The sequence below is a fragment of the Hippichthys cyanospilos genome, chromosome 8 (assembly GCF_059441005.1).
Source record: "Hippichthys cyanospilos isolate Australia breed blue-spotted pipefish chromosome 8, RoL_Hcya_1.0, whole genome shotgun sequence".
Classification (NCBI taxonomy): Eukaryota; Metazoa; Chordata; class Actinopteri; order Syngnathiformes; family Syngnathidae; genus Hippichthys; species Hippichthys cyanospilos.
In genome coordinates, this window is record NC_142376.1 from 6,093,932 (window position 1) to 6,121,522 (window position 27,591).

At 36.3% G+C, this 27,591-nt stretch overlaps 1 protein-coding gene across 9 annotated transcripts in view; it reads left to right on the top strand.

The window, feature by feature from the left end:
• Positions 1–27,591, top strand: part of LOC148419940 (uncharacterized) — a 62,998-nt gene that overhangs the window by 17,756 nt on the left and 17,651 nt on the right. For all 9 annotated transcript variants that reach the window (XR_015866470.1, XR_015866471.1, XR_015866473.1 and 6 more), the window contains exon 3: positions 25,490–25,662. Coding sequence is in view for 4 of the 9 variants with exons in the window: in XM_088422178.1 (XP_088278304.1) it covers positions 25,625–25,662 (38 nt within the window). In the remaining 5 variants the exon portion in view is untranslated. The remainder of the gene's footprint in view (positions 1–25,489; positions 25,663–27,591) is intronic.

A 27,591-nucleotide genomic window follows, 5' to 3' on the forward strand; every position in this document is an offset into this window, starting at 1 on the left:
TTTTTTTTTTTTTTGGTGCTTTCATGTGAGCCATTAATCAGTTGTAACAAAAAAAAAAGGAGAAGGTTGTGTGCCCTGCAGCAGTTTACAGGAGAGCTTAGAACATGCAGGCAGACTTGATAAAGCAATGTTTTTTATGTACAGAATTTGTTTACTATCGCAAACGACCTAATTTGAACTGTTTTTTGCCAACAGTGAACTTTTTAATGCTCTATTTATATTAGAGCAGTTCATTTTTTCCATATCTATCTATCTATCTATCTATCTATCTATCTATCTATCTATCTATCTATCTATCTATCTATCTATCTATCTATCTATCTATCTATCTATCTATCTATCTATCTATCTATCTATCTATCTATCTATCTATCTATCTATCATGCTTAGCTAGCTATCTATCTATCTATCTATCTATCTATCTATCTATCTATCTATCTATCTATCTATCTATCTATCTATCTATCTATCTATCCATCTATCTATCTATCTATCTATCTATCTATCTATCTATCTATCTATCTATCTATCTATCTATCTATCTATCTATCTATCTATCTATCTATCTATCTATCTATCTATCTATCTATCTATCTATCTATCTATCTATCTATCTATCTATCTATCTATCTATCTATCTATCTATCTATCGAGCTAGCTAAACATCTATCTATCTATCTATCTATCTATCTATCTATCTATCTATCTATCTATCTATTTATCTATCTATCTATCTATCTATCTATCTATCTATCTATCTATCTATCTATCTATCTATCTATCTATCTATCTATCTATCTATCTATCTATCTATCTATCTATCTATCGAGCTAGCTAAATATCTATCTATCTATCTATCTATCTATCTATCTATCTATCCATCCATCCATCCATCCATCCATCCATCCATCCATCCATCCATCCATCCATCCATCCATCCATCCATCCATCCATCCATCTATCTATCTATCTATCTATCTATCTATCTATCTATCTATCTATCTATCTATCTATCTATCTATCTATCTATCTATCTATCTATCTATCGAGCTAGCTAAATATCTATCTATCTATCTATCTATCTATCTATCTATCTATCTATCTATCTATCTATCTATCTATCTATCTATCTATCTATCTATCTATCGAGCTAGCTAAACATCTATCTATCTATCGAGCTAGCTAAACATCTATCTATCTATCTATCTATCTATCTATCTATCTATCTATCTATCTATCTATCTATCTATCTATCTATCTATCTATCTATCTATCTATAGAGCTAGCTAAACATCTATCTATCTATCTATCTATCTATCTATCTATCTATCTATCTATCTATCTATCTATCTATCTATCTATCTATCTATCATGCTTAGCTAGCTAGCTAGAAAGCTAGATAAACATCTATCTATCTATCTATCTATCTATCTATCTATCTATCTATCTATCTATCTATCTATCTATCTATCTATCATGCTTAGCTAGCTAGCTAGAAAGCTAGATAAACATCTATCTATCTATCTATCTATCTATCTATCTATCTATCTATCTATCTATCTATCTATCTATCTATCTATCTATCTATCTATCTATCTATCTATCTATCTATCTATCATGCTTAGCTAGCTAGCTAGAAAGCTAGCTTAACATCTATCTATTATCTATTGGCCTATGTACAGTATATAATACAACTGTATACAATATAATACAACTGTAGATGTATCAATGTGCAGTTAAAAAGTCTCCTTAGAGTTTTGATATTGATACCAAGTACCAATACCACTAGTTCTTTTGATGCAGAAACCCCCCTTGAAATAAAACGATAACAGATTATTAAAAAAAAGAAAAACAGACTTTTGCCAAGTTTAGCATTTTCCTTAAAATTTTATGAAATGAATGCCAATCTTTCAATCTTCAAATTTGGAATTTCTAATTTGTTATCATAAATCTGCTCCAATAAAAGCGGTAGATGCCAGTATTGGCTGCCGTCATGAATATGATACCTTGATAAGGCCAAGTAACTGTTGAAGACTCATCCATGACAGATAAAAATCAGTTGTATAAATTAGGAATGAGTGAATACTGATATCAAAGTTCGGAATTGGGTCAATATGAAGTATTGGCAATATCAAGTATTGCTAATGAGTCCTTACCAAATATTGGTTTCCGGTTGACACTGTAGGTATCGATACCAAGCATCACAATCAGGTCGATGTGGGCACAGGCTCAATATCAATTGTCGGTAGGGGGTCACTACTAAGCTTTTTAAAGGGTTGATACCTGTATCTGTAAAGGACCGATACCAAGTGTCAGTTGACAATATCAAGTGTTAATATCCGACAGTGTTGGTATCGAGCTGACATCAAATGTTATAGGGTTGATAAGTCTCTGTAAAAGGCTGATACCGAAACTCTGAGGATGGCGGATACCAAGTCTCAGCGGATGACTTATATCAAGTGTTAATATCTGACAGCCACTAAGCGTTGGTATCAAGCTGAAATCAAAGTATAGAGTCGATACATCTCGGTAATGGTCTGATAGCAAACCTCGGATGATGGCCGATATCAAAAGTCGAAATTCTTTCTGACATCAAGTATCAGGTCGATATCAAGTGTTGGTATCATTTGTTGATTTAGGGTTTACTGTATATCACAACTCAGTATAGGGCTGAAAACAAGTATCAGTGATTGGCTGATACCAAGCGTCTTGTGTTATCACATGATGGTATCTGAGTGTTGATTTCAGGGCGATATCAAGGATTTGTATCGGATCGATACTCCTGATCTGCATCGAGTTGATATCAAGTACCTTGTTGGGGGTTATTGATACTTTGCATTGGTGCTCGCCCGTTGCCAATTTATTACATTTTTTTTTTCATTATTTGTTAGTTTCACCCGTCATAGTTGGGTCTTCAATTGAGCTGAGACTAGACTACAGAAGAGGAAAATACAACAAAAGGAAAAAAAAAAAGCCACGCTTGGCAGAGTTAGCGAGTGCCGCTGAAAAGAAGTTGCAGCTGCTTCATCGGCCCGGCTAGCGCTTCAGCTGCACGACTGTCAATGCCAAACCAAAAGTGGTGAATCACAACTGAATAATTCTTTATTTTACCCCGTTACCAAACAACGTCTGGACTTTAGTCCCTCCGCTTGCAACCAGGCTGGATGTGATTAAGATCATTCAAATGAAAACTTGTATAAAGCATAGTTATTATTGCAGTACAAATTTGTTTATATGCTCAATTACAATGTCAGATTTTTTTTCAGGCCTTTTATTTTTTCTTAACTAAACAGATTTGACACATGAAAGGAGGCACGTCCACTACATTGCAGTTATATTCCAATTCAACCCTAAACGCACTGATCCTAATTGGAACGGTATTCGGGGGCGGAGCTACATGGTGGCATTCTTGGCATTCACGTTGACACACCTCCATACCAACATCTGGCTTTGAGCACTGCGTAAAGCGCGCTTGTTTCCCGAGCCTTGTATTTGGATATTACAGACTTCAGTCAGCAATGTCTTTTGGGACAAGACGCACCCACGACACAACCAGTTTGAACTGCTGCCATCAGGCAAACGCTACAGGAACCAGGAATGCCGGTATTTTACAGTAAAAATACGGCAAACTCTGTTTGCCAGAAAAGTACCGTTAAATTCGCTAACACGTTTTTCCACATTCACGCTAAAAATGATAATGATTCGACAGTACCGACACAATTTTTTTTACTGGATAATACTACAGTATGATACAACAGTATCAACACAATGTTTTACCGTAAATTTAGAAAATATGTTACCGTAATTTAATGGTGATTTTCTAGCAACAAATTTGCAGGTTTTTTTTTTTTTCGTCCATTTTTCGTCACATCTTTTAGATTTGCACGTTCGCTTGTCTTTTTAGTGCCAGACAGAAGGACAACTGCTGGTATGCTCCAACACTCCTACACACAAACGCATCTCATGCACGCACGCATTGGCGGTGAGAAGAAAACAAACGTGTTAACTGGCGGTTGCTTCACCTCCCACACCGACTAGACATGTGCGCACACGTTCTACTTTGAAATACATTAAAATATACATGAGACCGGCTTCCTTTCAAATATCTTGTCTATTCATCCTGATGATATTTGCGAGTTTATTTTTGGCTAAATGTAGTGATTTGGTGCTGCTGAATGGTGACATCACAAAAGACACATTCCAAAGCAGGCTTGTCCCACTTCCTCTTTATGAAATGTTGACTAGTTTATTGGAAGGGTCATGTTTAAGAGCCACTCGGGGAAAATTAAAACAGACGAGCATGCGAGTCCTCCTCGCTGAATCTTTTCACAATTTCCACGTTTCGAAATCGGTGCCTGTCATATAACATCATTTTGAAAAAAGAAAGACTCATCTCGCTTACGCAGTTGTTCATTGTTACACAGTACATTTAAATCACAAAATCTTCCACAAGTTTAACAAGTTTCTGCTAGCTTAAAACGCTCAACAGATTGGTCCAAAAATGCTAAAAACAATTAGCATAGATGCTCCTCAATTTCATAATCTCACATTTTAATATTGTGTCTTTCCTAAACCAATTTGTGGGCCCCATGAACTGCTAGTATGAGTGTTAGAAACAAAGATTTAGGATTTATTTTTTGGGGGGGGCGGGGTTTACGGTTCTATCTGCAAGCCTTCTTATTTTCTGCGATATTTTTGTCTCAAGGACCCCTTGTACCCCGGTGTCGATTCGAATAAATTGATTGGAAGTGGGGAAATGTAGTAAATGGGTTACAGTGGTGGGGAGAAAAAACTGGAATGTTTTTCCACTGAAGGTTTTGTTTGGTTTTCGGGAGCGTTGCTGCGGTTTTATGACTGCGCTTTATGGTTGCAAATAGGAAACGGTTTTCTGTTACTGTCTAAACCCCACTCACTGGAACCATAGGGGAATGAGTGGCGGATTCACACACCGCTGCTCGGTCCATTTGAGCTACTTGTGAGTAATCTACCCCTGGGGTTGATTTTGACTCAATTCGAGCTTTTTGATGTTTTTAATGTGTGGTATCAAAGGAAAGGCATACAGGAAAATAATACGAGGCTAAAATGTTGCGTATTGTCAAAACATGACAATTTTCAATATGCCACGCCGAGTTCTTTTCTAAATGTTTGCAAACGGGTGCTCGAGAGGTACATCCTATAGGAGTCAAATTTAGCCCATGTCGGGCTCATTTACTGCCATTCAAAATTGGAAATATTGTCAATTTTGGAAATATTGAAGACTCGGTTTTGTCATGCATTTCAATGCGATTTTCGCATGAATCTTTTCATTGGCAACTTGCGAACAATCGAATTTTTTGTGTTGATACCCCAAAACCACCGGGTGGCGCGAGAGGCCAACTTATGACATTTGCAAACCTTTTAACAAATTCCATGATTGGCTTAGCCTGGACTCCCATAATGCAAAAGTCTTCAAGAGTCTAACTGGCGTAATAAATATTCCAATTTCATAAATATACAAAATATACAGCATAGTTACTTTTGCTGTTATCTCTTTTATTTTTTTTACAATTTTTGTACATAAAGGGGGCGTAGTCTTCTAATGTATTGGCGTCTTCATTAAATTTGTCAATAACCATTTCATTTAAACGTGGCCATTTTGCTACCTAAATGGGCTGCAGTTGAACACCCCTGTAGAATTATTATTTAGTTGACCTTTTGGGAGTTATATGTTTTGGCAAATGTCAACAGAAATGTCAATTTCGGCCTGATCACTTTGTTGCCTAAACGGGCAGCAGACCATTATGGAATATGAGACACTTTTTTTTTTCTATCTGAAAGTAATGAAAGCTGTTGTTCGGTGACTCAAAGCGCTCACGCCGATGGGCAAAACCGCACACCAGTCAGCGGATGCGTCAACTCGTGCGAGTTACAACACAGATATATAGTTGATACTCAACCTGTATATGAATAAACAAATATGAAATATTTTGAATGTGGAAAGCAATGGAAGAAATTTCCAAATATTTGAAGTAAGGTCATTTTAGGTGTTTTAACTTTTTTTTTTTTAAGCTTTCATATATTTAACCCCAGGTACTTAATTTGATTGAGATTCACCTTTACTGTCACTTAAATATAAAATACAGATGTTTAAAAAAAAAAACATAATAAATTCTTAAAAATGGTTTGGACAAAAAGTGTTTGGCTTAAGCAGCATCTGTCATTGGCTGCTGATAAATGAATTAGGTAATCAATTATTTTAGCTAATGAGGTACAAAAGTAGTCAATATTGAACAAAAGTGGTTAATTACTTACATACATTAGTCAAAGCTGATTATATGACTTTACAGCAAATTTTTTCCTTTTCAAATTAGTAGCAAATTAATTGGAACATAATATTTGATACATCCTACCAAGAGCCAACATAATCTTTTGTGTCCACTGTTTTGTCCAATTTATCTCAGCATTTCAACAAAGTCAATTTCATCTAGCCCGTCCACACAAGACATTATTGGAATAGCTTCTACTGAGTACACAAAAACCATAAATTACCATAAATTTCGGACTATAAATTGCAACTTTTTTCTCATGCTTTGAACCCTGTGTTTTATAATCCAGAGCGAGTCATCTGCAGTTGTTTTACTAGCCACCAGAGGGCAATCTCCCAGTAAACAAAAGGAGCTAGAAGAAGACACTATCAAAATATTGATTTGGGGTTTGAACTGCTACTTTACTCACCACCAGGGGGCACTCTCTACTTGTAAACACAATCAGGCGTGTACCTGTTGCGTTGGTGCAGTATTCTAACAAAACAAGTATGTTGGTGCTTTGTCGAAAAAAAAGATGAAAAAAAACGTAATTATACTTTAAATATTGATGTTATTTTTGAAAGTGAGCGATTGTTGTTACTTTTTAGTTCTGATTTCCCCGACAACAAATGGAACTAGGAAAAGTCATTTCGAGCTCTTCTCCACTTCCTTTTTTCTACCTTTTGAAACCCGATCACTGCGGCGTCCTTTCTCCGGGCCCGTCGTCTTTAAGTGGCAAGAACTTCTGCACTTCCCACATATTCTTCAGAATTTCCCTGCTGCCTTATGATGAATCATTCTTTGTTTGTGTCTGTGTGTGCGTTTTGCGTTGTCTATTACGTGGTGTAAAAATGTTCTCGCTCAATTGAGATGTGAGTGAATTTTGTGGTGTGCAAATAGTCCCGGCCGTCGCCCGCTGTGAATTTACTCGTGTGTTGGTCAGCATGAGACAAATAATCATTTCAATGCCTTTTTTTGTCTGTTTGTGGGAAAAAAAAAAATGTCCTCGTAATATTGAAACTATGATTCACTGAGACAAGATCTTATTTGAGGTGACATAAATGGAGCCTCCAATCGTGATCGTGGGGACAGAATATTTTTTATAGCCTCGCATAATTTTTGACAAATTTCACTTTTTGTGTGAACATGATCTATAATTTAAGACAAATGAGATCCCCAAAAAATCAATTAAAAAAAAAATTCTGATAAATTAATATCAACAGCCACATATTTAGCAATTACACTTTCCGGTTTGGGTTTCAATCTAGATTTAAAATCTATCAAATGTAGTTAAGGATCTTTTTAAGTTATATTTTAAAATGATGAAATATTTATGAAAAGTACCTAATAACACTTGATATTGGTATTCCAAATAAAAGACTGCATACATATCTAATAGTACAATTGGAAAAAAAAAAACATCATACAATTGATGCTAAAACATTTTTAGTGTCGAGTTTTGTCAACTAAAAATAAAATCATAAAATGTTTGAATTATATATTTAATACAATTTTAAATACAAATTGCAATTAAAGAGAAACAAAAACCAATCTGATACTACAATTATTTAGAGGCCACAGATATCTCTTCCAGTTTTAAACTTGAATTGTCATTAGACTGAATAAAATATAAATACACCTTAAATTTGACAGTTTTTCCTACAAAGTCAATTTGTGATTATGCAACATTTAAAATGTATTATATTGTCCAACATATCATTTAACATACAGTATCTCTAGATTGCATAAATGTTGACTACAGCTGATACTTCAAATTTAAATACACCCTTCAAATACACGCTTTTGCCCACAAAACATCAATCCCTCATTTTCATTTTGCGTCTATATTGCATGTAGCTGACTTGATGTTTTTCACAAAAATAAAGTCAAAGCGAAACTGCGTGATGTTTAGGAGGAACGATAATAACAAGCATCAACATGAGGGGAAATTTCCCTCATCGACTTTTCTATTCTCTGACAACCCACTCACTTTCGACTGGAAAAAAAAATAGAAAGAAAAAAAAACGCGCTTTAAAGGATGAAATGACTGTGTTTATATATTTAGGTGCGCCTATGTGTGCGTAAATGTAACACGCATGTTTTCTCATTTCTGTACAGGCATCATTTTCATAGTGACCAATGCTGTCATGTCACTTTCAAAATGACATCTATGCGCAATATTGACAATATTATATTATACTGTATTGTTCAACACACATTAAATTGAACCGTGAATTCCAGGATATATATTTATAGGCTCTATATATAAATACATATATAGATAGATAGATGGATGGATAGATGAATAAAATCAGGCTTATGTCTGAAAATAGAGATATTATTTTTTTAATTCCACACAAAATTCCCTTTACAAATGACACAGATGGAGCTCAACAATTGCCGAATTGTATTTTAATCATATGAGAGCATACTCATGTCGTGCTTTCTGCCGTTTGTTTATATTTGAGTGTATGTGTCTGTGTGTGTGGGTGTGCACTTCTGCAATTTGTTGCGCGGATATTCATTTCTCTTTTGCTCGTTTTTTTTCCATTAGTCTGCTTTTAAATGATTTTTTTTCCATAACAAACTATATTTCGATAGTGTGTATTTATAGCGTGGCTGTGTGTGACAGTACTGGATAATAGGTCATATTATGGTTATATACATGCAGAGTGTTTGTGCTTCACAGAAATGTTAATAAATTATAATGCCATATGATAGCATTTATTTGTGACAATGCAGCTACTGTAAAACGTGCGTTGAAAATTCCCTCAAGCTTGGTCATTTAAAACTGTGACTTGAGGCTTTACATCTTTATTTAACTGCTTATAAAACATTTACAACCCCTTAATTAGCATAAATCACTCGTTTTGCAATTGGAGTGCAGTGTATTTTTTCTTTGACAATTTAAAATAGTTCAGTCCACCTTGTACATTTAGTTCTTGAAAAATATGGTTGTCCAACAAATATGCCTGAATGAAAAGGTTATTTCCAGAAATGGTTGGTTGGTGAATGATAACGACAAAAAAATAAAAGATAATCATTATCTTGATAGTATTACGTGGCACTTTTGAAAATAGGGATTTAGTACAATATGGAAGAATCTAGCGCGTGTGTGTGGGAACACGTACGCACACGCAGCCATACCGTAGTCTGCCCTTGTTGGATTTGCATGCGCGTGCACGCGGAAACCATGTGAGAGCGACTGTCTGACATTTACACATTCAAATCAAGCCGTCTCAGACATGTGAAAAGATGAATTTGGCTGGCCAGTTGTTGATAATCTCCACAGATGAGCGCGGCCGTGAGTCAACGCGTCGCTCGGCGTCAGCGTGACGACAGACGCCGAGTCGACGGACGTTTTTTTTTGCTATGCTGTTTTCAAAAACCCGTCTCTTTCCGAGAGCCGATAAAATACTGTTGAATAATAATGTACTGTCATGCCTTGAGATACGAGTGACCCGATATATGACCTTTGCTTTGAATTACAACTAAAGGTATTTCATTTGACTTTCACTCGAAATTTTCTGTTGATGTAAAACAGAAAAGAAATGACACAAATTTCACTGTAACCAAACATTATCTTAAAGCTAGCATAATGCTAACATATAATGGGAAATGCCATTGACAGGCAAGGAAATAACAACTTGGCAGGGTTGTAAAACTTTTTGAGCACAATAGCAACACACGTAGACAAGCAGCACAACAATTCTCTTATATATTCTTTATCTTCAGCCAAAACAGCTAATATTGCTGCAGCTGATATAGTCTGTTAAACAACCCGAACAGAAGTGAACAAAATGGCTGCCCCAGAGTTGGGTGAAAACATGTGTTTTGCTGCTTGTTTCTTATTCCATTAATATTCATCAAAATATTGTGTTTAGAGTTAAGAGTGGGATTACAGAACACAGTTTACTTCCCCTTTAAGCCTTCCACATATATACGTATATTACTAACTCATTCAGTGCCCGCTATTATCACACTATCCTACCCTATTATTTGAAAAATAAATAAATAAATATGGTAAATAAATACTTGTGACTGAATGTAAATATAAACGACATGTAAATATGTTTTTTGTAATTGAGATTCAGTTCCAGCTATTATGAGACCTCTGTTTACCATATTATTTGTTTGATAAATAAACATTAAATAAATAGATAGATAGATAGATAGATAGATAGATAGATGTTTAGCTAGCTTTCTAGCTACCTAGCTAAGCATGATAGATAGATAGATAGATAGATAGATAGATAGATAGATAGATAGATAGATAGATAGATAGATAGATAGATAGAGTCATGATTTGATCGATGGATTAATAAATAAATCTTGTAAGCGAATACCTGGGAATGTATGTCTGGTCAATGTACATACATGTACATTTGTTTTTGGCATCGATTGAGTTAATAGACACATTATCAACTTTTTATAAACACACAATGAAAGTACTCTGTGATTATAAAGCGTTTTACAACCAAGCATTGTATCAACCCTCCAGACTTGCGTTCCTGTTGTGAACCGCTGCCGTTTCTTGTATCTATTTATAGCTAATAATATGAGTGTGTGTGAGTAAATGCAACAGTTAGTGAGTCTTATGAGTCAAGCTTAGTGAATTATCATCTTTGGCCTCCACATGGCTCACTGTTTGCAGTCGGCTTTCTTTTTTTTTTTTTTTTTTTTTTTTTTCTCAACCAGTACTAACCAGTGAGTCTGTGGACTTTGACTTTTCCCTTCCTATACACAAAGCCTCCTTGTTTACCAAGTGTTGCTCACTGTAATGTGCTCCAGTGGAGGTATCAAACTATGATCTCACACGATATGCTTTCCACCCCTAAGGGCCTCTCAGACACCCTCGGGGATTGGTCGCTGTAAACGTGTCGCCTCTCACCCTCTAGAGTGCAAATATTTGCATGGAAACTCGAATAAATCTTGAGATTTTTATTTAAGTGCGCTGAACCATTATTGATTATCATAAATAAAGTTACTATTTACTTGCTATCACCACTGCGACAACATACTTTTCTCACTCCCCTGTAAAATTTGCATTTTCAACAAGTGATCCTCTCCAAGTGTCCCCTACTTACTATGGAACGTGTTTGTATAATTTGTAATATAGCATAATTTAGCCACTAGCTATTATCTTGAAGTTAGCAGCTAGCAGCGATAAGCATCGCTAGATGCTAGCAACATTAGCAGCTAGCAGTACTGAAATAACCCATAAAGGTTGACAAGATTGTTTTTCAAAGGGGGTTTAATTGATGTAAATGACTCAAGTGACATAGTTGCGGTTCCTACTTACCAGTTTTTTTTTTTTTTTAAAGCAGCCTTACTCAAATGTGCTGTTTTAGCCAGCAAATTCATCCCAATGAACAAAAGTTATCAGGATGGATTTGTGTGAAATCTAATCTCTACTTCTAAGAGGAAAGTAGTGTACTGATAAGCACTGTTTGAGTTTAGGTTAAAAAAATGTTGATCACCAAAATATGTATAAAAGTTATCATCAAGTATAAATTTTGTTGTTTAAGCAAGAGCATACCCAAATAACAAAATTTCTACTTAAGTATGGATGATAAATAGAATAAATAGTCGAATGGGCCAGCTTGAGAATTTTTATGTGCGCTATTTTTGTTGGTAGAGAAACAATGTGCCTAAAACCACAGGTCAAAATCTCGGTTCATTGTTTTTTTTGTTTTTTTTTCGACGAGTTTTTTCCAAGAACCCCCACTTTGAGAAAATGTTTTGTATAGTTTTAAAAATATAGTGTTAAAAAGTTTAAAAAAAAAAGTATAAAATGAGTAAGATCTTGGATAAAAGTTTTTGACTTGTAATTTGATGTATGATTGTATATAAGAATTATGTGCAATATGTTTACATGTCGACACTGTTGCTGTAAGCGGGCAATTAAAACGTTTTGAATCAATATTAACGAAAAAGGTCTAAAACTTTAATATACAATTTTTCCGCATAAATATCTGATGTTTTGACATGCAGTTTATAATCCGTGTTTTTTTTTTGCTCACTTTTTGCTGGCGCGGCTTATATACCGATGCGGCTTATAGTCCGAAAAATACGGTAATTACATGTCTCATATTAGTAATGATATTTTTTCTGTCATAAGAAGTACTAATACTACTACTTTTCTACTGCTCCCGCTACTACTATTTCTAATAATATTTTTTCCCTCCAAACTCCTCCCACTCGTGCATCTAATACTACTACATCTATTACTCATCTTTCCACTACACCTACTATTTCCTCCTCCACCCACAACTACAATTTCTGCACCTACTCTAATTAGTTACTCCTCCTATTGTTACGACCACTAATTATTCTTCCTCTTCCTCCCATTATAACTACAGTAGTTCTTTTTGTACTAGTACTAATATGTATGTAAGGACACAAGGTTATGGTTTATATTTATGTGTAATAAATAATGACACAAGTGTAGTTTGTAAACCACTGTTGTGAATAGAGTACATAAAGGTAACATTTTTAAATAATCGGCAAAACTACAATTATTCTACTACAATTATTTACATCTTTGTGACTGTACTACCTGGTAAATAATTTGTGCTACTAGTATGACACTCAGTTAAATTTTTAATAAATACCGGTCTTAGTGCCGGGGAGAAAAACTGTTGAGTCAATCACAATTTAAAAAAAAATATTGATAAATCATAACAATAGTCTATATATAGTTTATATTCGAAAACTAATACCAATATGAGACTTAAATAAATCTCTTAATATTTTCAAACAATCCCTTCTAAAATACTCCTAGAAAATCACAATGCCCTGCCATTTTTGTGTCTTCCTTCCTTTATTCGTATTTATGGTTCAAACTTTTTGTTTGGTATGTTCTTAATATGTATAGTTAATGAAGCAGTCATACAAAATGTGACTCAATGTTTTTTTTTTTCTTTCCCTCTCACACGCCAATGCAAAAGATGAGAGGAAGTGAGGAGTCCAAAGCATTCTAGCTCTTTATTGCAGCTGGCTATCTTTTAATGACCCCCCCACCCCCCTTTTTTTGGGGGTGGCGGTGGGGGGTGAATTAGCTAAAGTGGACAGTGTCCATCCATCAAGACAATCAATAAAAAGCCCAGCGAAAGACAGACCGGGTGAGAACGCCAAACCACGCCTCCATGACTCACATCCCACAGTATCCTGTGTGCGGAACCGACGAAGAAACGTCGGCGTAAGAAGCCTATTGATGTCAAAAGACATCTGACAGGTTGTTTGTGGTGCTTCGGATAGAAAGATTAAAACAATAATTCCACATAACTGACGTTTGACCCCGGGAAAATCAGCCAAATTGGATCAAATTGAATCTTATTACCTTTTAAAGCATATAATTTTAATATGTTTATTATATGACTTTTTTGGGTCATTCCCACAGAGCAGACTTATTTCTGTATATATATATATATATATATATATATATATATATATATATATATATATATATATATATATATATATATATATATATATATATGTATATATGAATAAAAAAGTAAAAAAAACCTTCACTGACAGGCTAACAATAGCACCGGAGTTATGGTGTTATTATACAAATGGTTGCGCACTCCATGTTTCCATTATTTTAAGGTGTTCCATTATTTAATTTTAAGTAGAATAAGGAGGTCATTGTATTTTGGGGGGAAATATTCTGAATCAAAAATACTAGTAGTATTGGTGTTTTTTTTTTATCAGCGGTATTAAAAACAAGTACGAGTACTGCTATTGGTCCGGGAAAAAAAAAAAAATCTGAATTATTGTAATGATGTTTGTATTAGTGCTTGTACACCTAATGAAGTGACCAATCCAGTCTCCATTTCTGCGCCGAGCCATTCCGCAGAATTAGGAGTAAAAAAATTGAGACAGATCTTATGTTGGTCTCTCTTTCAACACGCTGAGCTTGCATTTTATGTCGGCGCGTCAAAGTCGTGCGCTTTCGGTTGCTACACAATAAAAGGAAAGGAATGTGTCTCACCAGCTGCTCGTGAAGAGGGCATAGACTCTAATGTCCCGCCAGTCCTCAGTACGAAGATGTCTTGCAGGCGTTTGAAATACAACGACTTCTCGGGATAGCCACACCCAGGCGAGCCTTGAGAAACGATGTCCATGTGTTCTGGAAACATGGCTTTGATCCCCCTTCCCCAGGCTGCAAAATTGGAAACAAAAGGCTGTCATGTTTTCATCCTTTATTATGATTCGCTGCTGTCAAAGCACTCACACAGATTATGATTTTAGTAGATTATGAATAAACAAAGATTGTTTTTATTATTAGCTATTAGTTTTGTTGCCATTTTCGCGTTGTAGCGACGGTTTCTTGGGGAGTGAGCAGTGCTGTAGTGGTCCCCATGAGAAGTGGGTATACTCCAAATTTCCCCTTTTTTTTTAAGGAGTAAAGAACCAGGGACATATTGGGCAACTCCAACCAAAAATCTGTCATCTCTACTACTGTAAAATGATCACGAAATTAATTAATTAGGAGCAGCGCATCCGTCTCGCATTTCAGGGAGGCGAGTTCAAATCCAGCTGGCTCCGGCCTTCTTGTGTGGAATTTGCAAGTTCTCCTCAAGCCCGGGTGGGTTCTCTGCAGGCACTCCGGTTTCCTCCCACAATCCAAAAACATGCATGGCAGGTGAATTGGACCTACTAAAATTGTCCTTAGGTGTGATTGGGTGCCCTGCCATTACCTGGCAACCAGTTCAGGGTGTCCCCCGTCAACTGTTATTCACCTTAGGATTTGCACCCCGATGTTTTTTTTTGTCCCCTTTTTACACCTTTTTTTTCACTATATGCTGGTCTGCTAAGAATTGTGAGTGCGTACAATATTGTATTTAGTGTGCATTTTAGCGCTTAAATCCAACTTGAATTAGTAAGCCATGGGTCCCAAGATTGCTAGTGATGTTAAAGGGAGAAGTAAGAAGATGATTAGTATGGAAACCAAGCTGGAGATAATCAAGAAATATGAAGAAGGCTGGGCTAGGCTAGGCTACCCTCGCTAGGGAATATGGCCATAAATAGCTCGTCACGTCACTCAAACGTAAATAAATTCTTTGTATATTTTTTTTATGTATATTACATGTAATGTTATATGAAATTTGGATATTATATATAAGTAGCAGTTACTATACAATTTTGTTACAATTTTTTTTGTTCTTACCTGTGGTTTTTCACTCATTAGCTAATAATAGCATAGCAATAATTTCTATTGTCCGCCACACAGGCAGAATGGATGAATTTAAAATGTATTCATCATGAGGCAAACATGTTTTAGTTTTTTTTTTTCGGCTTTTTTGGGGGGGAATTCTTCAATACTTTGTAATACTTTGTAATTGTACTCCACAGCTCTGGCCAATCATTATTGATTCCAAAAAACAAAAATGATGCATCTCCCTGTCGCTAACTTACTTGCTGAGTGCAAACCAACGAAAAAAATAAGCTGACTTCGAACCAAACACAGCATTTACTTTAAAGAAAATTTTAATCGATTATTAGTCATTTTCGGTCATTTCAAACCGAATTTATTCCATTTTTTTTGCCAAGCGAATTTTTCAAAATGGGTCTCAATTGACATTGGGGAAACAATGCCACCTGTTGGTAGGATAGCAAAGTGTTTGATTTGACTTACAATCAAAAAAAGTGTTTGACTTTTTAAACGATAATATCACGGAGGATCCATTTCATAAATCACGCCAGACAATATCGTGATCGTGATTAAAATTCGATTAATTGTGCAGCCCTACTCCAAACTGTGAGGCGGACGTGCTAACCAGTCTTCCACCAAGATCACTTATTATCTGTGATGAAATTATCGCACGCTGAGCCATGATTGGTCATCACGAAAACTATGATGTTGTTTTGAATCGACAGCAAGTGACAAAATGGATGAAAAATAGATGAAAATTATGTATTTTGCTACTCAATTGACACAATGTTATTCTGAATACCATTTTTTAGATTAGTGGGGTTTTATCACACATAATCTTATAAAACCGAAGCCTTTTTTTTATCTGTATTAAGAAAGACCACAATATATAAACTTGTAGTTTTTTGGGGATCAAATGTTTAAACTGTGTTTCGTGAGTTTACATGCATGTAAAGAACGCGCGTATGGTAAAACCATCAAGAAATTCTTTTTCCGTTGCGACTTTATCTGCACGTTCATCAAGTGAGTCAGCACATCCTCTGTGAAGCGAAAGCATTTTGCCAAGAAAAGAAAAACCGGGACGCCAGCCAAAGTGTTTGCGCGCCGCTCGTGTTAGTTTCTGCTGCTTTTTCTGTCCTCGTTCGACCCCGAACGAGGACGGCGGGGTTGGTAAATGAAAGCCACATGGCGAAGACGACCTTCACGTTCAACACGGTCAACATATGGCAGGACGACATCACCACATCCAAACACCGTGAAATCAGGGGACAACGGAGGACGAATGCCAAACAATTTACAAGACGATGACATTTTTAGAGATATTCCAATTCGGAAAATTCCTCAAATTTCTTGATAACGTCCTCAAATTGTAGCGAGAGTTGACATCTTTACCCACTACTTCAACTTAAAGTATTTACACTTAAAGTATTTAATCACTCAGTGATTGAGAGTAAATCAATTGGAACACGAAGAAACTTCTAGGCAAATTGTGGTATAGTGTCTCGAAACAATTAGATGATGACAAAAAACAAACAAACAATCACATTTCTGGAGTTAATAAATAAGACATGCCTGTTCGCCCGCACTTAAAGTTAACACCATGTCTGTGGTTCCCCAGTTACACTGCAATTGAAACACAACACGGTAATATAAGTGTAACACGAAAACAAAGCCTGCTGAGTGGTATTAACCTTGGGCTCTGGTACACCATCATATTTATTATACCATAGCTGAGGAAATGCAAGGGACGAAAATGCAATTAATAATCATGTCCACTGGATGGCATTATCATAGCTTACATGACCCTCAAATGGTGGATGTCGGTTCTCATTTATGACTGCCTGCCCTACAACTATAGAAGACGGTTTTATTAACATCTGTCACAGTCACTACAAGTAAAACAAAGTACTGCTGAGGTTGAATTTACTAAAAAAAAAAGTCTTTCAATAAGGAATTAAAGAACTTCTACCTTGCATGAGTGAGTGAGTGAGTGAGTGAGTGAGTGAGTGAGTGAGTGAGTGAGTGAGAGATAGACAGACATTTCGTGCATTTACTGTTGTACTCATGTTGAAGTGTTGACCCCTTGGGAAAAACAGCAAACACTTCTGAGGCTTTTTTACTGTGCTACCTCATTGATAGGGTGTGAAAATTTAAAATCGTCAAACGACACGGAAACGATTGAAACCTCCATACATTTTTATCCTCTGCACTCACCTAGCATCGTCTAATATGAATCCTCTTAACAAAATTGCCACCTACCTCATCTGTAGTTGAGTAACAAACAAAAACAAAATGTTGATGAGGGCGTTGGCATCGTTCCCGCTAGGTGAACGTGATAAACGCCTCGCGTGCAAAGGTTAGAAAAATTGTGATAAGCGGCCAAGGGAAGACTTGTCCTTCGCGTCATTCTCCGTCGTTCGCCCTTTGACCCGCCGACGATGAAGTGGCGTTAAAGTAAGTAGTCTAAAAAAAAAAAAAAATCGTCCCATCTATCAAAGCGGCCCCGAACTGGCTTGACCGAGCCGTTTGTCAACTTCGGTGACGCACTCGCTTCATGTGTAATTTGTCTTTATGGCTAATGTGATGAGTGGCAGCAAATGTACGAGAAGACCTTTTAGGGGGTACGGGAGATTTTAACAGGGTTTGTGCTGGTATCAGCAAATGTGATTGAATGGTTTTTAATGCGGTGATAGAAAAATGTGTTTTCTTTTCAAATTAAGAGCAAATGAATTGGAACATGACAGTTGAGCGGCTCACAAAAAGGCACAATGTCCTCTATTGAGCACTAAGACTTAGTAGGGTATTTCCAATGAGTCAAATTATAGAGACCAAAAACAAACGTCCACTGCAGTGGACACAAATGAATAGGCGACCAAATTCAATCATCGAATTGGGTGACTTAATAAAATTACCAATTGAAATAATAAAGATATCTCTGTTCTTATGCATGTTTTTGACCTTTTTGAAAGTTGTTTGTCTCGTCTGCCGAAACCAAAATGAAAGCTGAGGTCATTTATTTTGAGGCATCTTTCTTCGCCTGCAGTGGCGACCGGGTCCTGGAAAAACAAAAAGATGTGACAAGAAGCTGCTTTGTTTCGATTTTCTCTGAAGTCTTTTGGTGTCAAAACAACACAAGTTACATCACACAAGATGGATTTTTTTTTTTTCAACCGAAATAGCCTTTTGGGGCATCATCACGCAACCTAAACAATCAACGACAATATATCAAGGAATAAAGCTAACGTTGTATAACAGTATAAAAAAAAAAGCTAAATCATATTTGGGAGTCTTTCGTATGGAAAATTTACAGATTTCAGGTTTTTCATGATTCGTTTTAAATGTCGTTAAATGTGATCCTGTTTACTCCAAAGAAAAGCACTTTTATGTTTTGCATTTTGTTCCCTTACTGTACTCAAAGGGAAATGGTCCATCACCTCGGTACAGTACGTACTGAACCCCAGGTTTACTTATCCTAATATTGTGTCTATTAAAAAAGTTTTTTTTTCATTTTTTCTCAATCAATGCTATAGTATACTGTATGCATTATGCTTTTTGATTTTTTGATTTTTAGTTTTGTAAATGGTTTCCTCTGGTGGCAGAGGAAAAATATTGTTTTCTTTTTTTCCCCATCAGTTTACTAATTTTTCCCCTTAATTTACAAATGTGTAACCACAGTTTACTCATTTTTTCCCTTAATTTACTAATCTGTACCCTCAGTTTACTAATTTGTTCCCTTAGTTTATTCATTTGTTCCCTCGTTTTACCACAGTTTACTCATTTTTCCCTTAATTTACTAATCTGTACCCTCAGTTTACTAATTTGTTCCCTTAGTTTATTCATTTGTACCCTTGTTTTACTGATGTAAGGCCTCAATTTACTCATCTGTACCCTCAATTTACTAATTTGTTCCCTCAGTGTACAAACATGTTCCCTCAGTTTACAAATATGTTCCCTCAATTTACTAATCTGTACCCTCAATTTGCTATTCTCTACCCTCAATTTACTAATCTGTACCCTTAATTTGCTGATTTGTTACTATTTGTTTACTAATATGTTCCCCCAGTTTACTGCTGTTTCCTCAATGCACTAATCTGTACCTTCAATTTGCTAGTAAATGCCCTAAATTTACTCTTTTGTTACTATTTGTTTACTAATGTTCCCTCAATTTGCTAATCTCTACCCTCAATTTTAGAAATTGTTCCCTCAATTTACTAATCTGTACCCTCAATTTGTTACTATTTGTTTACTAATATGTTCCGTCAGTTTACTACTACGTTTACTCAAAATACTAATCTGTACCCTCAATTTGCTACTGTGTACCCTCAATTTGGGAAATTGTTCCCTCAATTTACTAATCGGTACAATCAGTTTCCTAATCCGTAGCCTCAATTTACTCATCTGTACTGTCAATTTACTAATCTGTACCCTCAGGTTGCTAATCTGTTCCCTCATTTTACTAATATGTTCCCACAGTTTACTCATCTGTACCTTCAATTTGCTCATTTTTACCCACAATTTACTAATCTTTACCCTCAATTTACTAATCTGTACCCTCAATTTGCTAATCTGTCCCCTCAATTTGTTTGTACCCTCAGTTTGCTAATCTGTTCCCTCATTTTACTATGTTCCCACAGTTACTCATCTTTACCTTCAATTTGCTTATGTTTACCCGCAATTTGCTAATCTTTACCCTCAATTTACCAATTTGTTCCCTCTGTTTATTAATAAATTCCTTCAATTTGTTTGTACCCCCAGTTTGCTAATCTGTTCCCTCATTTTCCTATGTTCCCATGGTTTACTCATCTTTACCTTCAATTTTCTAATTTTTACCCGCAATTTGCTAATCTTTACCCTCAATTTACTAATTTGTTCCCTCTGTTTAGTAATAAATTCCCTCAATTTACTAATCTGTACCCTCAGTTTGTTTGTACCCTCAGTTTGCTAATCTGTTCCCTCTGTTTAGTAATAAATTCCCTCAATTTACTAATCTGTACCCTCAGTTTGTTTGTACCCTCAGTTTGCTAATCTGTTCCCTCAGTTTACTAATATGTTCCCACAGTTTACTCATCTGTACCTTCAATTTGCTAAATTTTACCCTCAATCTGCTAATCTTTACCCTCAATTTACTAATTTATTCCCTTTGTTTGCTAATATGTTCCCTCAGTTTACTAATTTGTACCCTCAATTTACTAATTTGTTCCCCCAGTCTAACATCTTGTTCCCTCATTTTATTAATTTCCATTCAAAATTTACAAATATGAAGCCTCAATTTACTAATCTGTTCCCTCAATTTAATAATGCGTATGCTCGGTGTCTTAATTTGCTCCCTCAATTTACTTATCTGTACCACCAGTTTATGAAATTAAACCCTCGGTTTACCATTCGTTTCCCTCAATTTACGGATCTAAAACCTCAATTAACTCATCTGTAGCCTCAGTTTACTAATCTCTAACCTTAACGTACTATTTTGTTTCCTTAGTTTACAAATTTGTACTTTCAGTTTACTCATCTGTACCGTCTCATTACGTATGTGTTCCCTCAATTTACTCATCTGCAACCTCGTTTTTTTTCTCATATCCTGGACTTTGTTTTTGTATTGTTTTTATTAGATTTGTTTTAGTTTTAGTTTAGCGAGCCAGATCATTTGACTCTTTCCAGTTACCTTACTATGTGTCACTGTTTTTAGTAGAGGACATCTACCTCTCTGCCTCTTTTTTCTAGAGAAAAATATGTATAAATGATGAAAAAATTGGCAACAAGGTTAAAAAATGCGTTACGAGCTTGACGTGTAGCTAGCTGGGTCTGTGTGTGGGGTACAATTGACTTTGCTGTCTTGCTGGGACAAAATGGACACAACGGTAGACACAAATGAATAGGCTGGCTCTCATGAGGATATTGAATGTTTGCCGGGTGTCACATAAAAATAAAAGGTCACGAAGTATTGCGTAATAAATTAAACATGAATTCCCAAACGGCTCTTTGGCTTTTCCTTTTGTATGGATTTACAGCAATACTCAAATAAACGAACCGTATTTTCCGCACTATAAGGCGCACCTAAAAGCCTATTTTTTTTTTTTTTCAAAAGCTGATGGTGCGCCTTATAATCTGGTGCGCCTTATATGTGGATCAATATTGAGATTGGTATTGGTAGATGGGGAATGAAGTGATAAAGTAAGATTTACCTGTTTCTTTTGTGTGTTTACAGTTGAACGAGGTTGCTCATATTGACATTGAGTCATTATGCTATTAGTTATTATTTGTTATTATTGTTATTACTTTGAGTATTACAATATTGAGATTGAAGAAGTTTTAATATATGTCATTAATTGAGGGTGCGCCTTATAATCCGGCGGTATTCAAATTCAATCGATTTTGACACTGACAAAAATGTACATTTTTGGTACTGTTGATTGTAGTTACTTTGATAAACATATCGTTCAAAGCTATTTTTTTCATGAAAAACATTTTTTCTTGTTAATTTTTTTCAGGTAGTTTTCATTAAACGCACGAGTTAAATAAAACACACGCAAAACAAGACCTTAGGCAAGCATATCTATTCTCGCATCAATGAAGAATACACTCAAGTGTCTGACACTTTGATGAACGACCCCACAAAGAGTGTTTTCGATTAATTACCGTCGTCCATTTATAATCCGGTCTCCGTCAACGATGCCATTAATCTCTCTGCTCTTTAATAAGTCCAGAAAGTGCCGTTGTCATTCCTGCTTTTGTCACGTCCTCAACTCTACGCGGCCTAAGCAAACTTGATATTGAGCAAAATTGACACTGGCCAAAAAAGGGCTTTTAGGATAAATCTCCAGGCACTCCACTTGATCAATTGCCTGGATGAATAAATCACATGGGGGACATGGGGATGTACCCCAGTCATGATGGATGACTCGCTACTTTGTCTTCTTGCAAGATGAAGCGCGTTAACTCCTCCGACACATTTGTTCACATCGCCGCGTTAAAAGCTTGTAAGTGTCCGACCTCCTTCCTGCTTTTCTATAGCTGGCTGAACCAAGTCAAAAAAACGACGTTTTACATTCATAGTTCTCAACTCTTTTCCAATGACGTACCCCCCTGCAAAATATTTTTTTCAGACAAATTTATATGTTATATTGAGTTCAGTTGAGTGAGTAAATTCACTCAATTCACTACTTGTTACTCACTGCTATGACACAGCTGACTTTACCAGAGATTTATTTGTAGTTGCTCCTTTTCTTAGTCCTGGTTTCAGGTTTCTTGCTGATAAGAGCGTTCTGGGATGCCGTCACTCTTTCAAGTAACCAATGAATGCAGAACAAATTTGCACTCTCTCTCTGATTAGCTCTTGGCCAGGAATGCATGGTAGTTTTTTAATTCCTTATTTAAAGTTTTTTTGGTATTTTTTTTTTAGTTAATTCAACCTCAGCAATACTTTGTTTTACTTGTAGTGACTGTGGTAAATGGTAAATGGACTTTCACTTATATAGCGCTTTTCTACCTAAGGTACTCAAAGCGCTTTACACTAACTAGTCATTTACCTACTGATGACGCAGCATCAGAAGCAACTGGGGGTTCAGTCTCTTGCTCAAGGATACTTAGACATGGTCTTGATGGTCGGGGGATCGAACCCACGGCCTTTCGGCTGGGAGACGACCACTCTACCACAAAGCCGCCCCAGTGAGAGATGTAAATGAAACCGTCTTCTATTGTTGTAGGGCTGGCAGTTATATTTGAGAACTGACATTCACCATTTGATTGGCATGTAAAGTATGATAATGCCATCCAGTGGACATGATTATTAATTGCATTTTCGTCCCCTGCATTTCCTCAGTTGTGGGATAATAAACATGATGGTGTACTGGAGTCCATGGTTAATACCACTCAGCTGGCTTTGTTTTCGTGTTACACTTATATTACTGTGTAGTGTTTCAATTGCAGTGTAACTGTGGAACCACAGACATGGTGTGGGCAAAAATACACCGGCGAACTGGCAGACCGATGGTTAAAATTCCACCTGGCTTGAAAAAATGATGGCTGAACGATGACATAAAGGGGGCAGGAATATCACGAATGACAAATGTCGGGCCAGCAAAAAATTCTAAGTTTCCCACCTCTGTTTGTTTATTATCAGTCATGAATTTTTACATTTGATTATATGCCAATGACCTGATTCACTGCCAGTCCAGTAAAAATAGATTTTTGACATCTGGAGCCATCAGTGGTAGTAAAGGAGTTAAACTTTTGAACTACATTTGTAGTGGTATCTCTTGGCATGTCTTATTTATCAACTCCAGAAGTGTTATTGTTTTTTTTTTGTCATCATCTAATTGTGTCGAGACACTATACCACAATTTGCCCATAAGTGTCTTCATGTTCCAATTGATTTTTTCTTAATTTGAAGAGAAAACTGCCATGTCACTATCACGGCATTAAAAATCCATTAAAATAGATTTGCTGATACTTGCAAAAGCAGTTAAAATCTCACATACCCCTAAAGTGCCTTCACAAACCCCATTTTTGCATTCAGGCGTTATATATCAAAAACATTTTATTCCTTGGTGTTAAAAAACACACGTTAGCCTATTTTTATGTTGTTACGGTTTTAAATTGATAGATGTTTTCCAGTCTGTTCAATTTTAATGTTAGAGTTTGCCAGAACTGAGGCTGTTCTTAAATGTTTCTCCCTGTGAAGGCAACAAGTGTCATCAAAACGGATCCGTGTTGCTATTGCGCTGATTGACAGTGATTTTGTGTCTGAATAGTCAGCCAATGACTGTACACGACAGTGCCAAAAATAGAAATTATGAATGCATAATGGAATATGAGTCTAGGAATCCAAGCTTTGAAGGATGAGGTGATTTGACAATGTGACTCCTGTGAATTTGGCATAGACGTATGACTAAATATTTGGCTGCATGTTGTAACAGGAAGAACAATTTAATCGCTTTTTTTTTTTTGTACCCACGATGACACATGCTCACAAGATCAGCGCAAGCCCCACCCTCAAATCTCACTACGAAACACCTTGCTCAAGTTGACATCTAAAAACTGCATTTACCTCATTTCAATTCACACAGACATTAAAAACTGCTGAGAGCCTGTTGCTAAGCAAATAAGGAGCACATATCCAGGCATGAAAACAGTCTAAAAGCTAGACTACTCGATGCTTATTTTATCGAGCCTCTAGATAAAATAAAAGTGTGGAGATTTACCACATGTTGTAAATGATGAAATTAGCATGACAGTAAGTGTGATGATGTGGTCTAGCCACATTATGTTCAAGGGAATTATGTAAATTTGTGATTCTGCATCCAAGATATACTGCATGGTAGTGGTTCTCGTATAGGGGTACATGAGATTTTAACAAGGTTTCTGTAGAGCCCCGCAAATATAACTAAATATTTGTTGCGCCGTGTGAAGAACAGTGCATTTTTCTTTTCAAATTAAGAGCAAATTAATTTGAACGTGAAGCAACTTAATGCTCAACTGTGTTATAGTGTCTCCTTTATAAAATGTTGTTTGCATTTATTTTTTTACATGGATGTGCATTGTCATGGTCACAATTACAACACTCATGTTTAAATTATTCATGGAAGTTGGGAGTAGTCTGATTACAGATCGTATGTAAGATTTTAACTGGGTTCCCGCAGCTGCTAGCAAATCTAATTTAATGCATTTTAATGCTGTGAGAAGGACAGTCCATTATCTGTTCAAATTAAGAGCAAATGAATTAGAACATGAAGCAACATATTGCTAAATTGTGGTATAGAGAGCTCGCCTTTAAATGTAGCATAACCTTTACCGCATTTGAAATATTTTGCCAGTCGACTCTTAATTCGAGAATGGCAAGCAGCGTAAAAAGTAGCTCAAAAGTTTACAGAAGGTCAAGTTGAGTTCACCTGCATTTTATAGTTGATCGTGAACTTTCTCACACTTGCAAGCTCACTTTTTGTGACTAGTGTATTTTCCCCCCATGGGGATGAATTCCAACTTGTATGTCTTTGAAACGTCTCCATTTTTTTTTCTTTTTTTTTTCCCCTCTCTGTCTTTGTAGTGGCAGCTCCATAATGCTGAGTCAGTCCCATGACATCATCGACATCACGGGACGGTGAGAGCGAGGGTGTGACCGCGGGCTGGTGAAGAAACGCTTTGCAGCTGCTGCCTTGCCCCCCCCCCCCCCTCCCCCATCATGAAAGAAAGGAAGGATTCCAGCGAATTGAAGGCGCGGTAAGTGGTATTTTTTCCTATTACCAAAATGCAACACATTTCTGTGAAACCACCTGCAGGGAAACTTGACTTTTGTGGTTAAGGTTTCAGATGTGCACTTCCTGGCGTTGGTGGCGCATGACCTGCACTCTGAGGTCATGGCGGATAGCGCCATGACCAATATGGGAGATGAGCGCAAGTGGATGTTGGCCGCGCTTTTTTTTTTAACCCTAGTGGCGTAAAGTTACAAATTATGGAAATTATTCATTAAGATATCTTAAAATAATCAATGGAAAAAAACACTAGGGAGCTGAAATTTCCAACATGTGATTAAAACGTCGAAAATTTTAATTTGCAACGATTCTCACATTTCAATGCGATTGCAGCTCGGCGTGCGAGATTTTGTGTACAAAAATAATAATTGTCCAAATTTTGGACAATATAAAACCATTCTAATTACAATTTTTGAGATGCAATTTAACAGGATTTATGACATTGATTTTCCTGCGATTTTTGCAGCATTCCGTTGCGCGGCAGTCAAACTATGTCAGCAAAAAGAAAATTCTTTGTTGACTTGTGTTTCACCTCAAGACAGTAGGTGGCAGTCAAGACCAGTTAATGGCTATGTATTAAAGTGTCATAATCACAGACTACAACAACAGACTATACCATTTTTATTTTTTTGTGGGTGTTAATAATTGCAACCTACATATTTATGGATAGAACTGATGCCACTGAGCAATTTGCGTGGTTGAAAGGAAAAAAATATTTATCAATAACCGATTACGGCTATAAAATCATTTACAAAATGAGGAGAAGAATGCAATGTGTAAAGTTTGCAAAGTGTGCACAAGGTTTAAAATAAGCCAAAACGTGAACATCTTCAAGTGCACACAATACAGTCGAAGGCCTTTGAATTTCCCATCAAAAATACACAAACGTGTTGCAAGTCCAGTAGGCCCGGCACAGCTGTTTCACAACCAGGATAGTAGGCATGTCATCAAACACGTGTGTGTGTGTGTGCGGCTGTGTGAAAGGTGCTTAGTTATATCTGTCCGCCTATAAAGCTCTGCGAGCTTCTCATTTCCAGCCGTTTAGCAGAAGTGAGCCAGCGAGTCAGTTGCCGCGCAGGAAATGATGACTGCTCACATTTGAAGATAATTGTGTGTAATGTAAAGTTTTTCTGCAGAAGAAAAAGAGGAAAACACTCAAGTAGGTCACATGGCCGACACGTGTGATTGTCTCAGCGGTTGGCACAGCGTGTCTTCAATAAGGTCATGTTGAAGAAGTTTTACGAGCAAATTACTGGTTTCACGCTGTCATGTTGACATAGTAAATAGCTGGACATACACAGCACTTTATTTGCGTCTTAAAAGTCGATTGCTTCCAAAGTTTTGCTCTCAGAATGTATCAACTTGCAGAGTGAAACTACATTTTAAATATGGACAACAAATAATTAACCTGCATTTTTGTAGTTTTGTTGTTGTTTTTTAAAGTCTAATTATTGATGTGTGTGCATGTGAGTTTTCTCTGTTTTTTTTGGACTCGTAAGTGTATCAAATCCCCTCAAAGATCAACACATTGCAGCTTGGACAGGACAGAACTTTAAATATTAAATAAATCTATTATAGGCTTGGCTAACTTGAGTTTGAAATGACCAACTGCATTTGAATGCACCGCATGATATGTCCGCATCGTTTGACATCAACACTCCCATTAGCAGCTACATTACCGGTGTTGTTTTTTTGAAATGTGGGATACCCAAATTAACTAAAGAAGACATATGAGTATCGCAAAATGCAATAGAGAGATGTACCACTAGGTGGAGCCTGCATACTACCAGTGGCAGTCGTACCACACTTTGAATTGGGCAAATTTGACTTTGAGTAGGAGCAGTATGTCCTCAAAGGACCAATGGAAATTTAGCAAAATGAATGACTTATAGTTTGT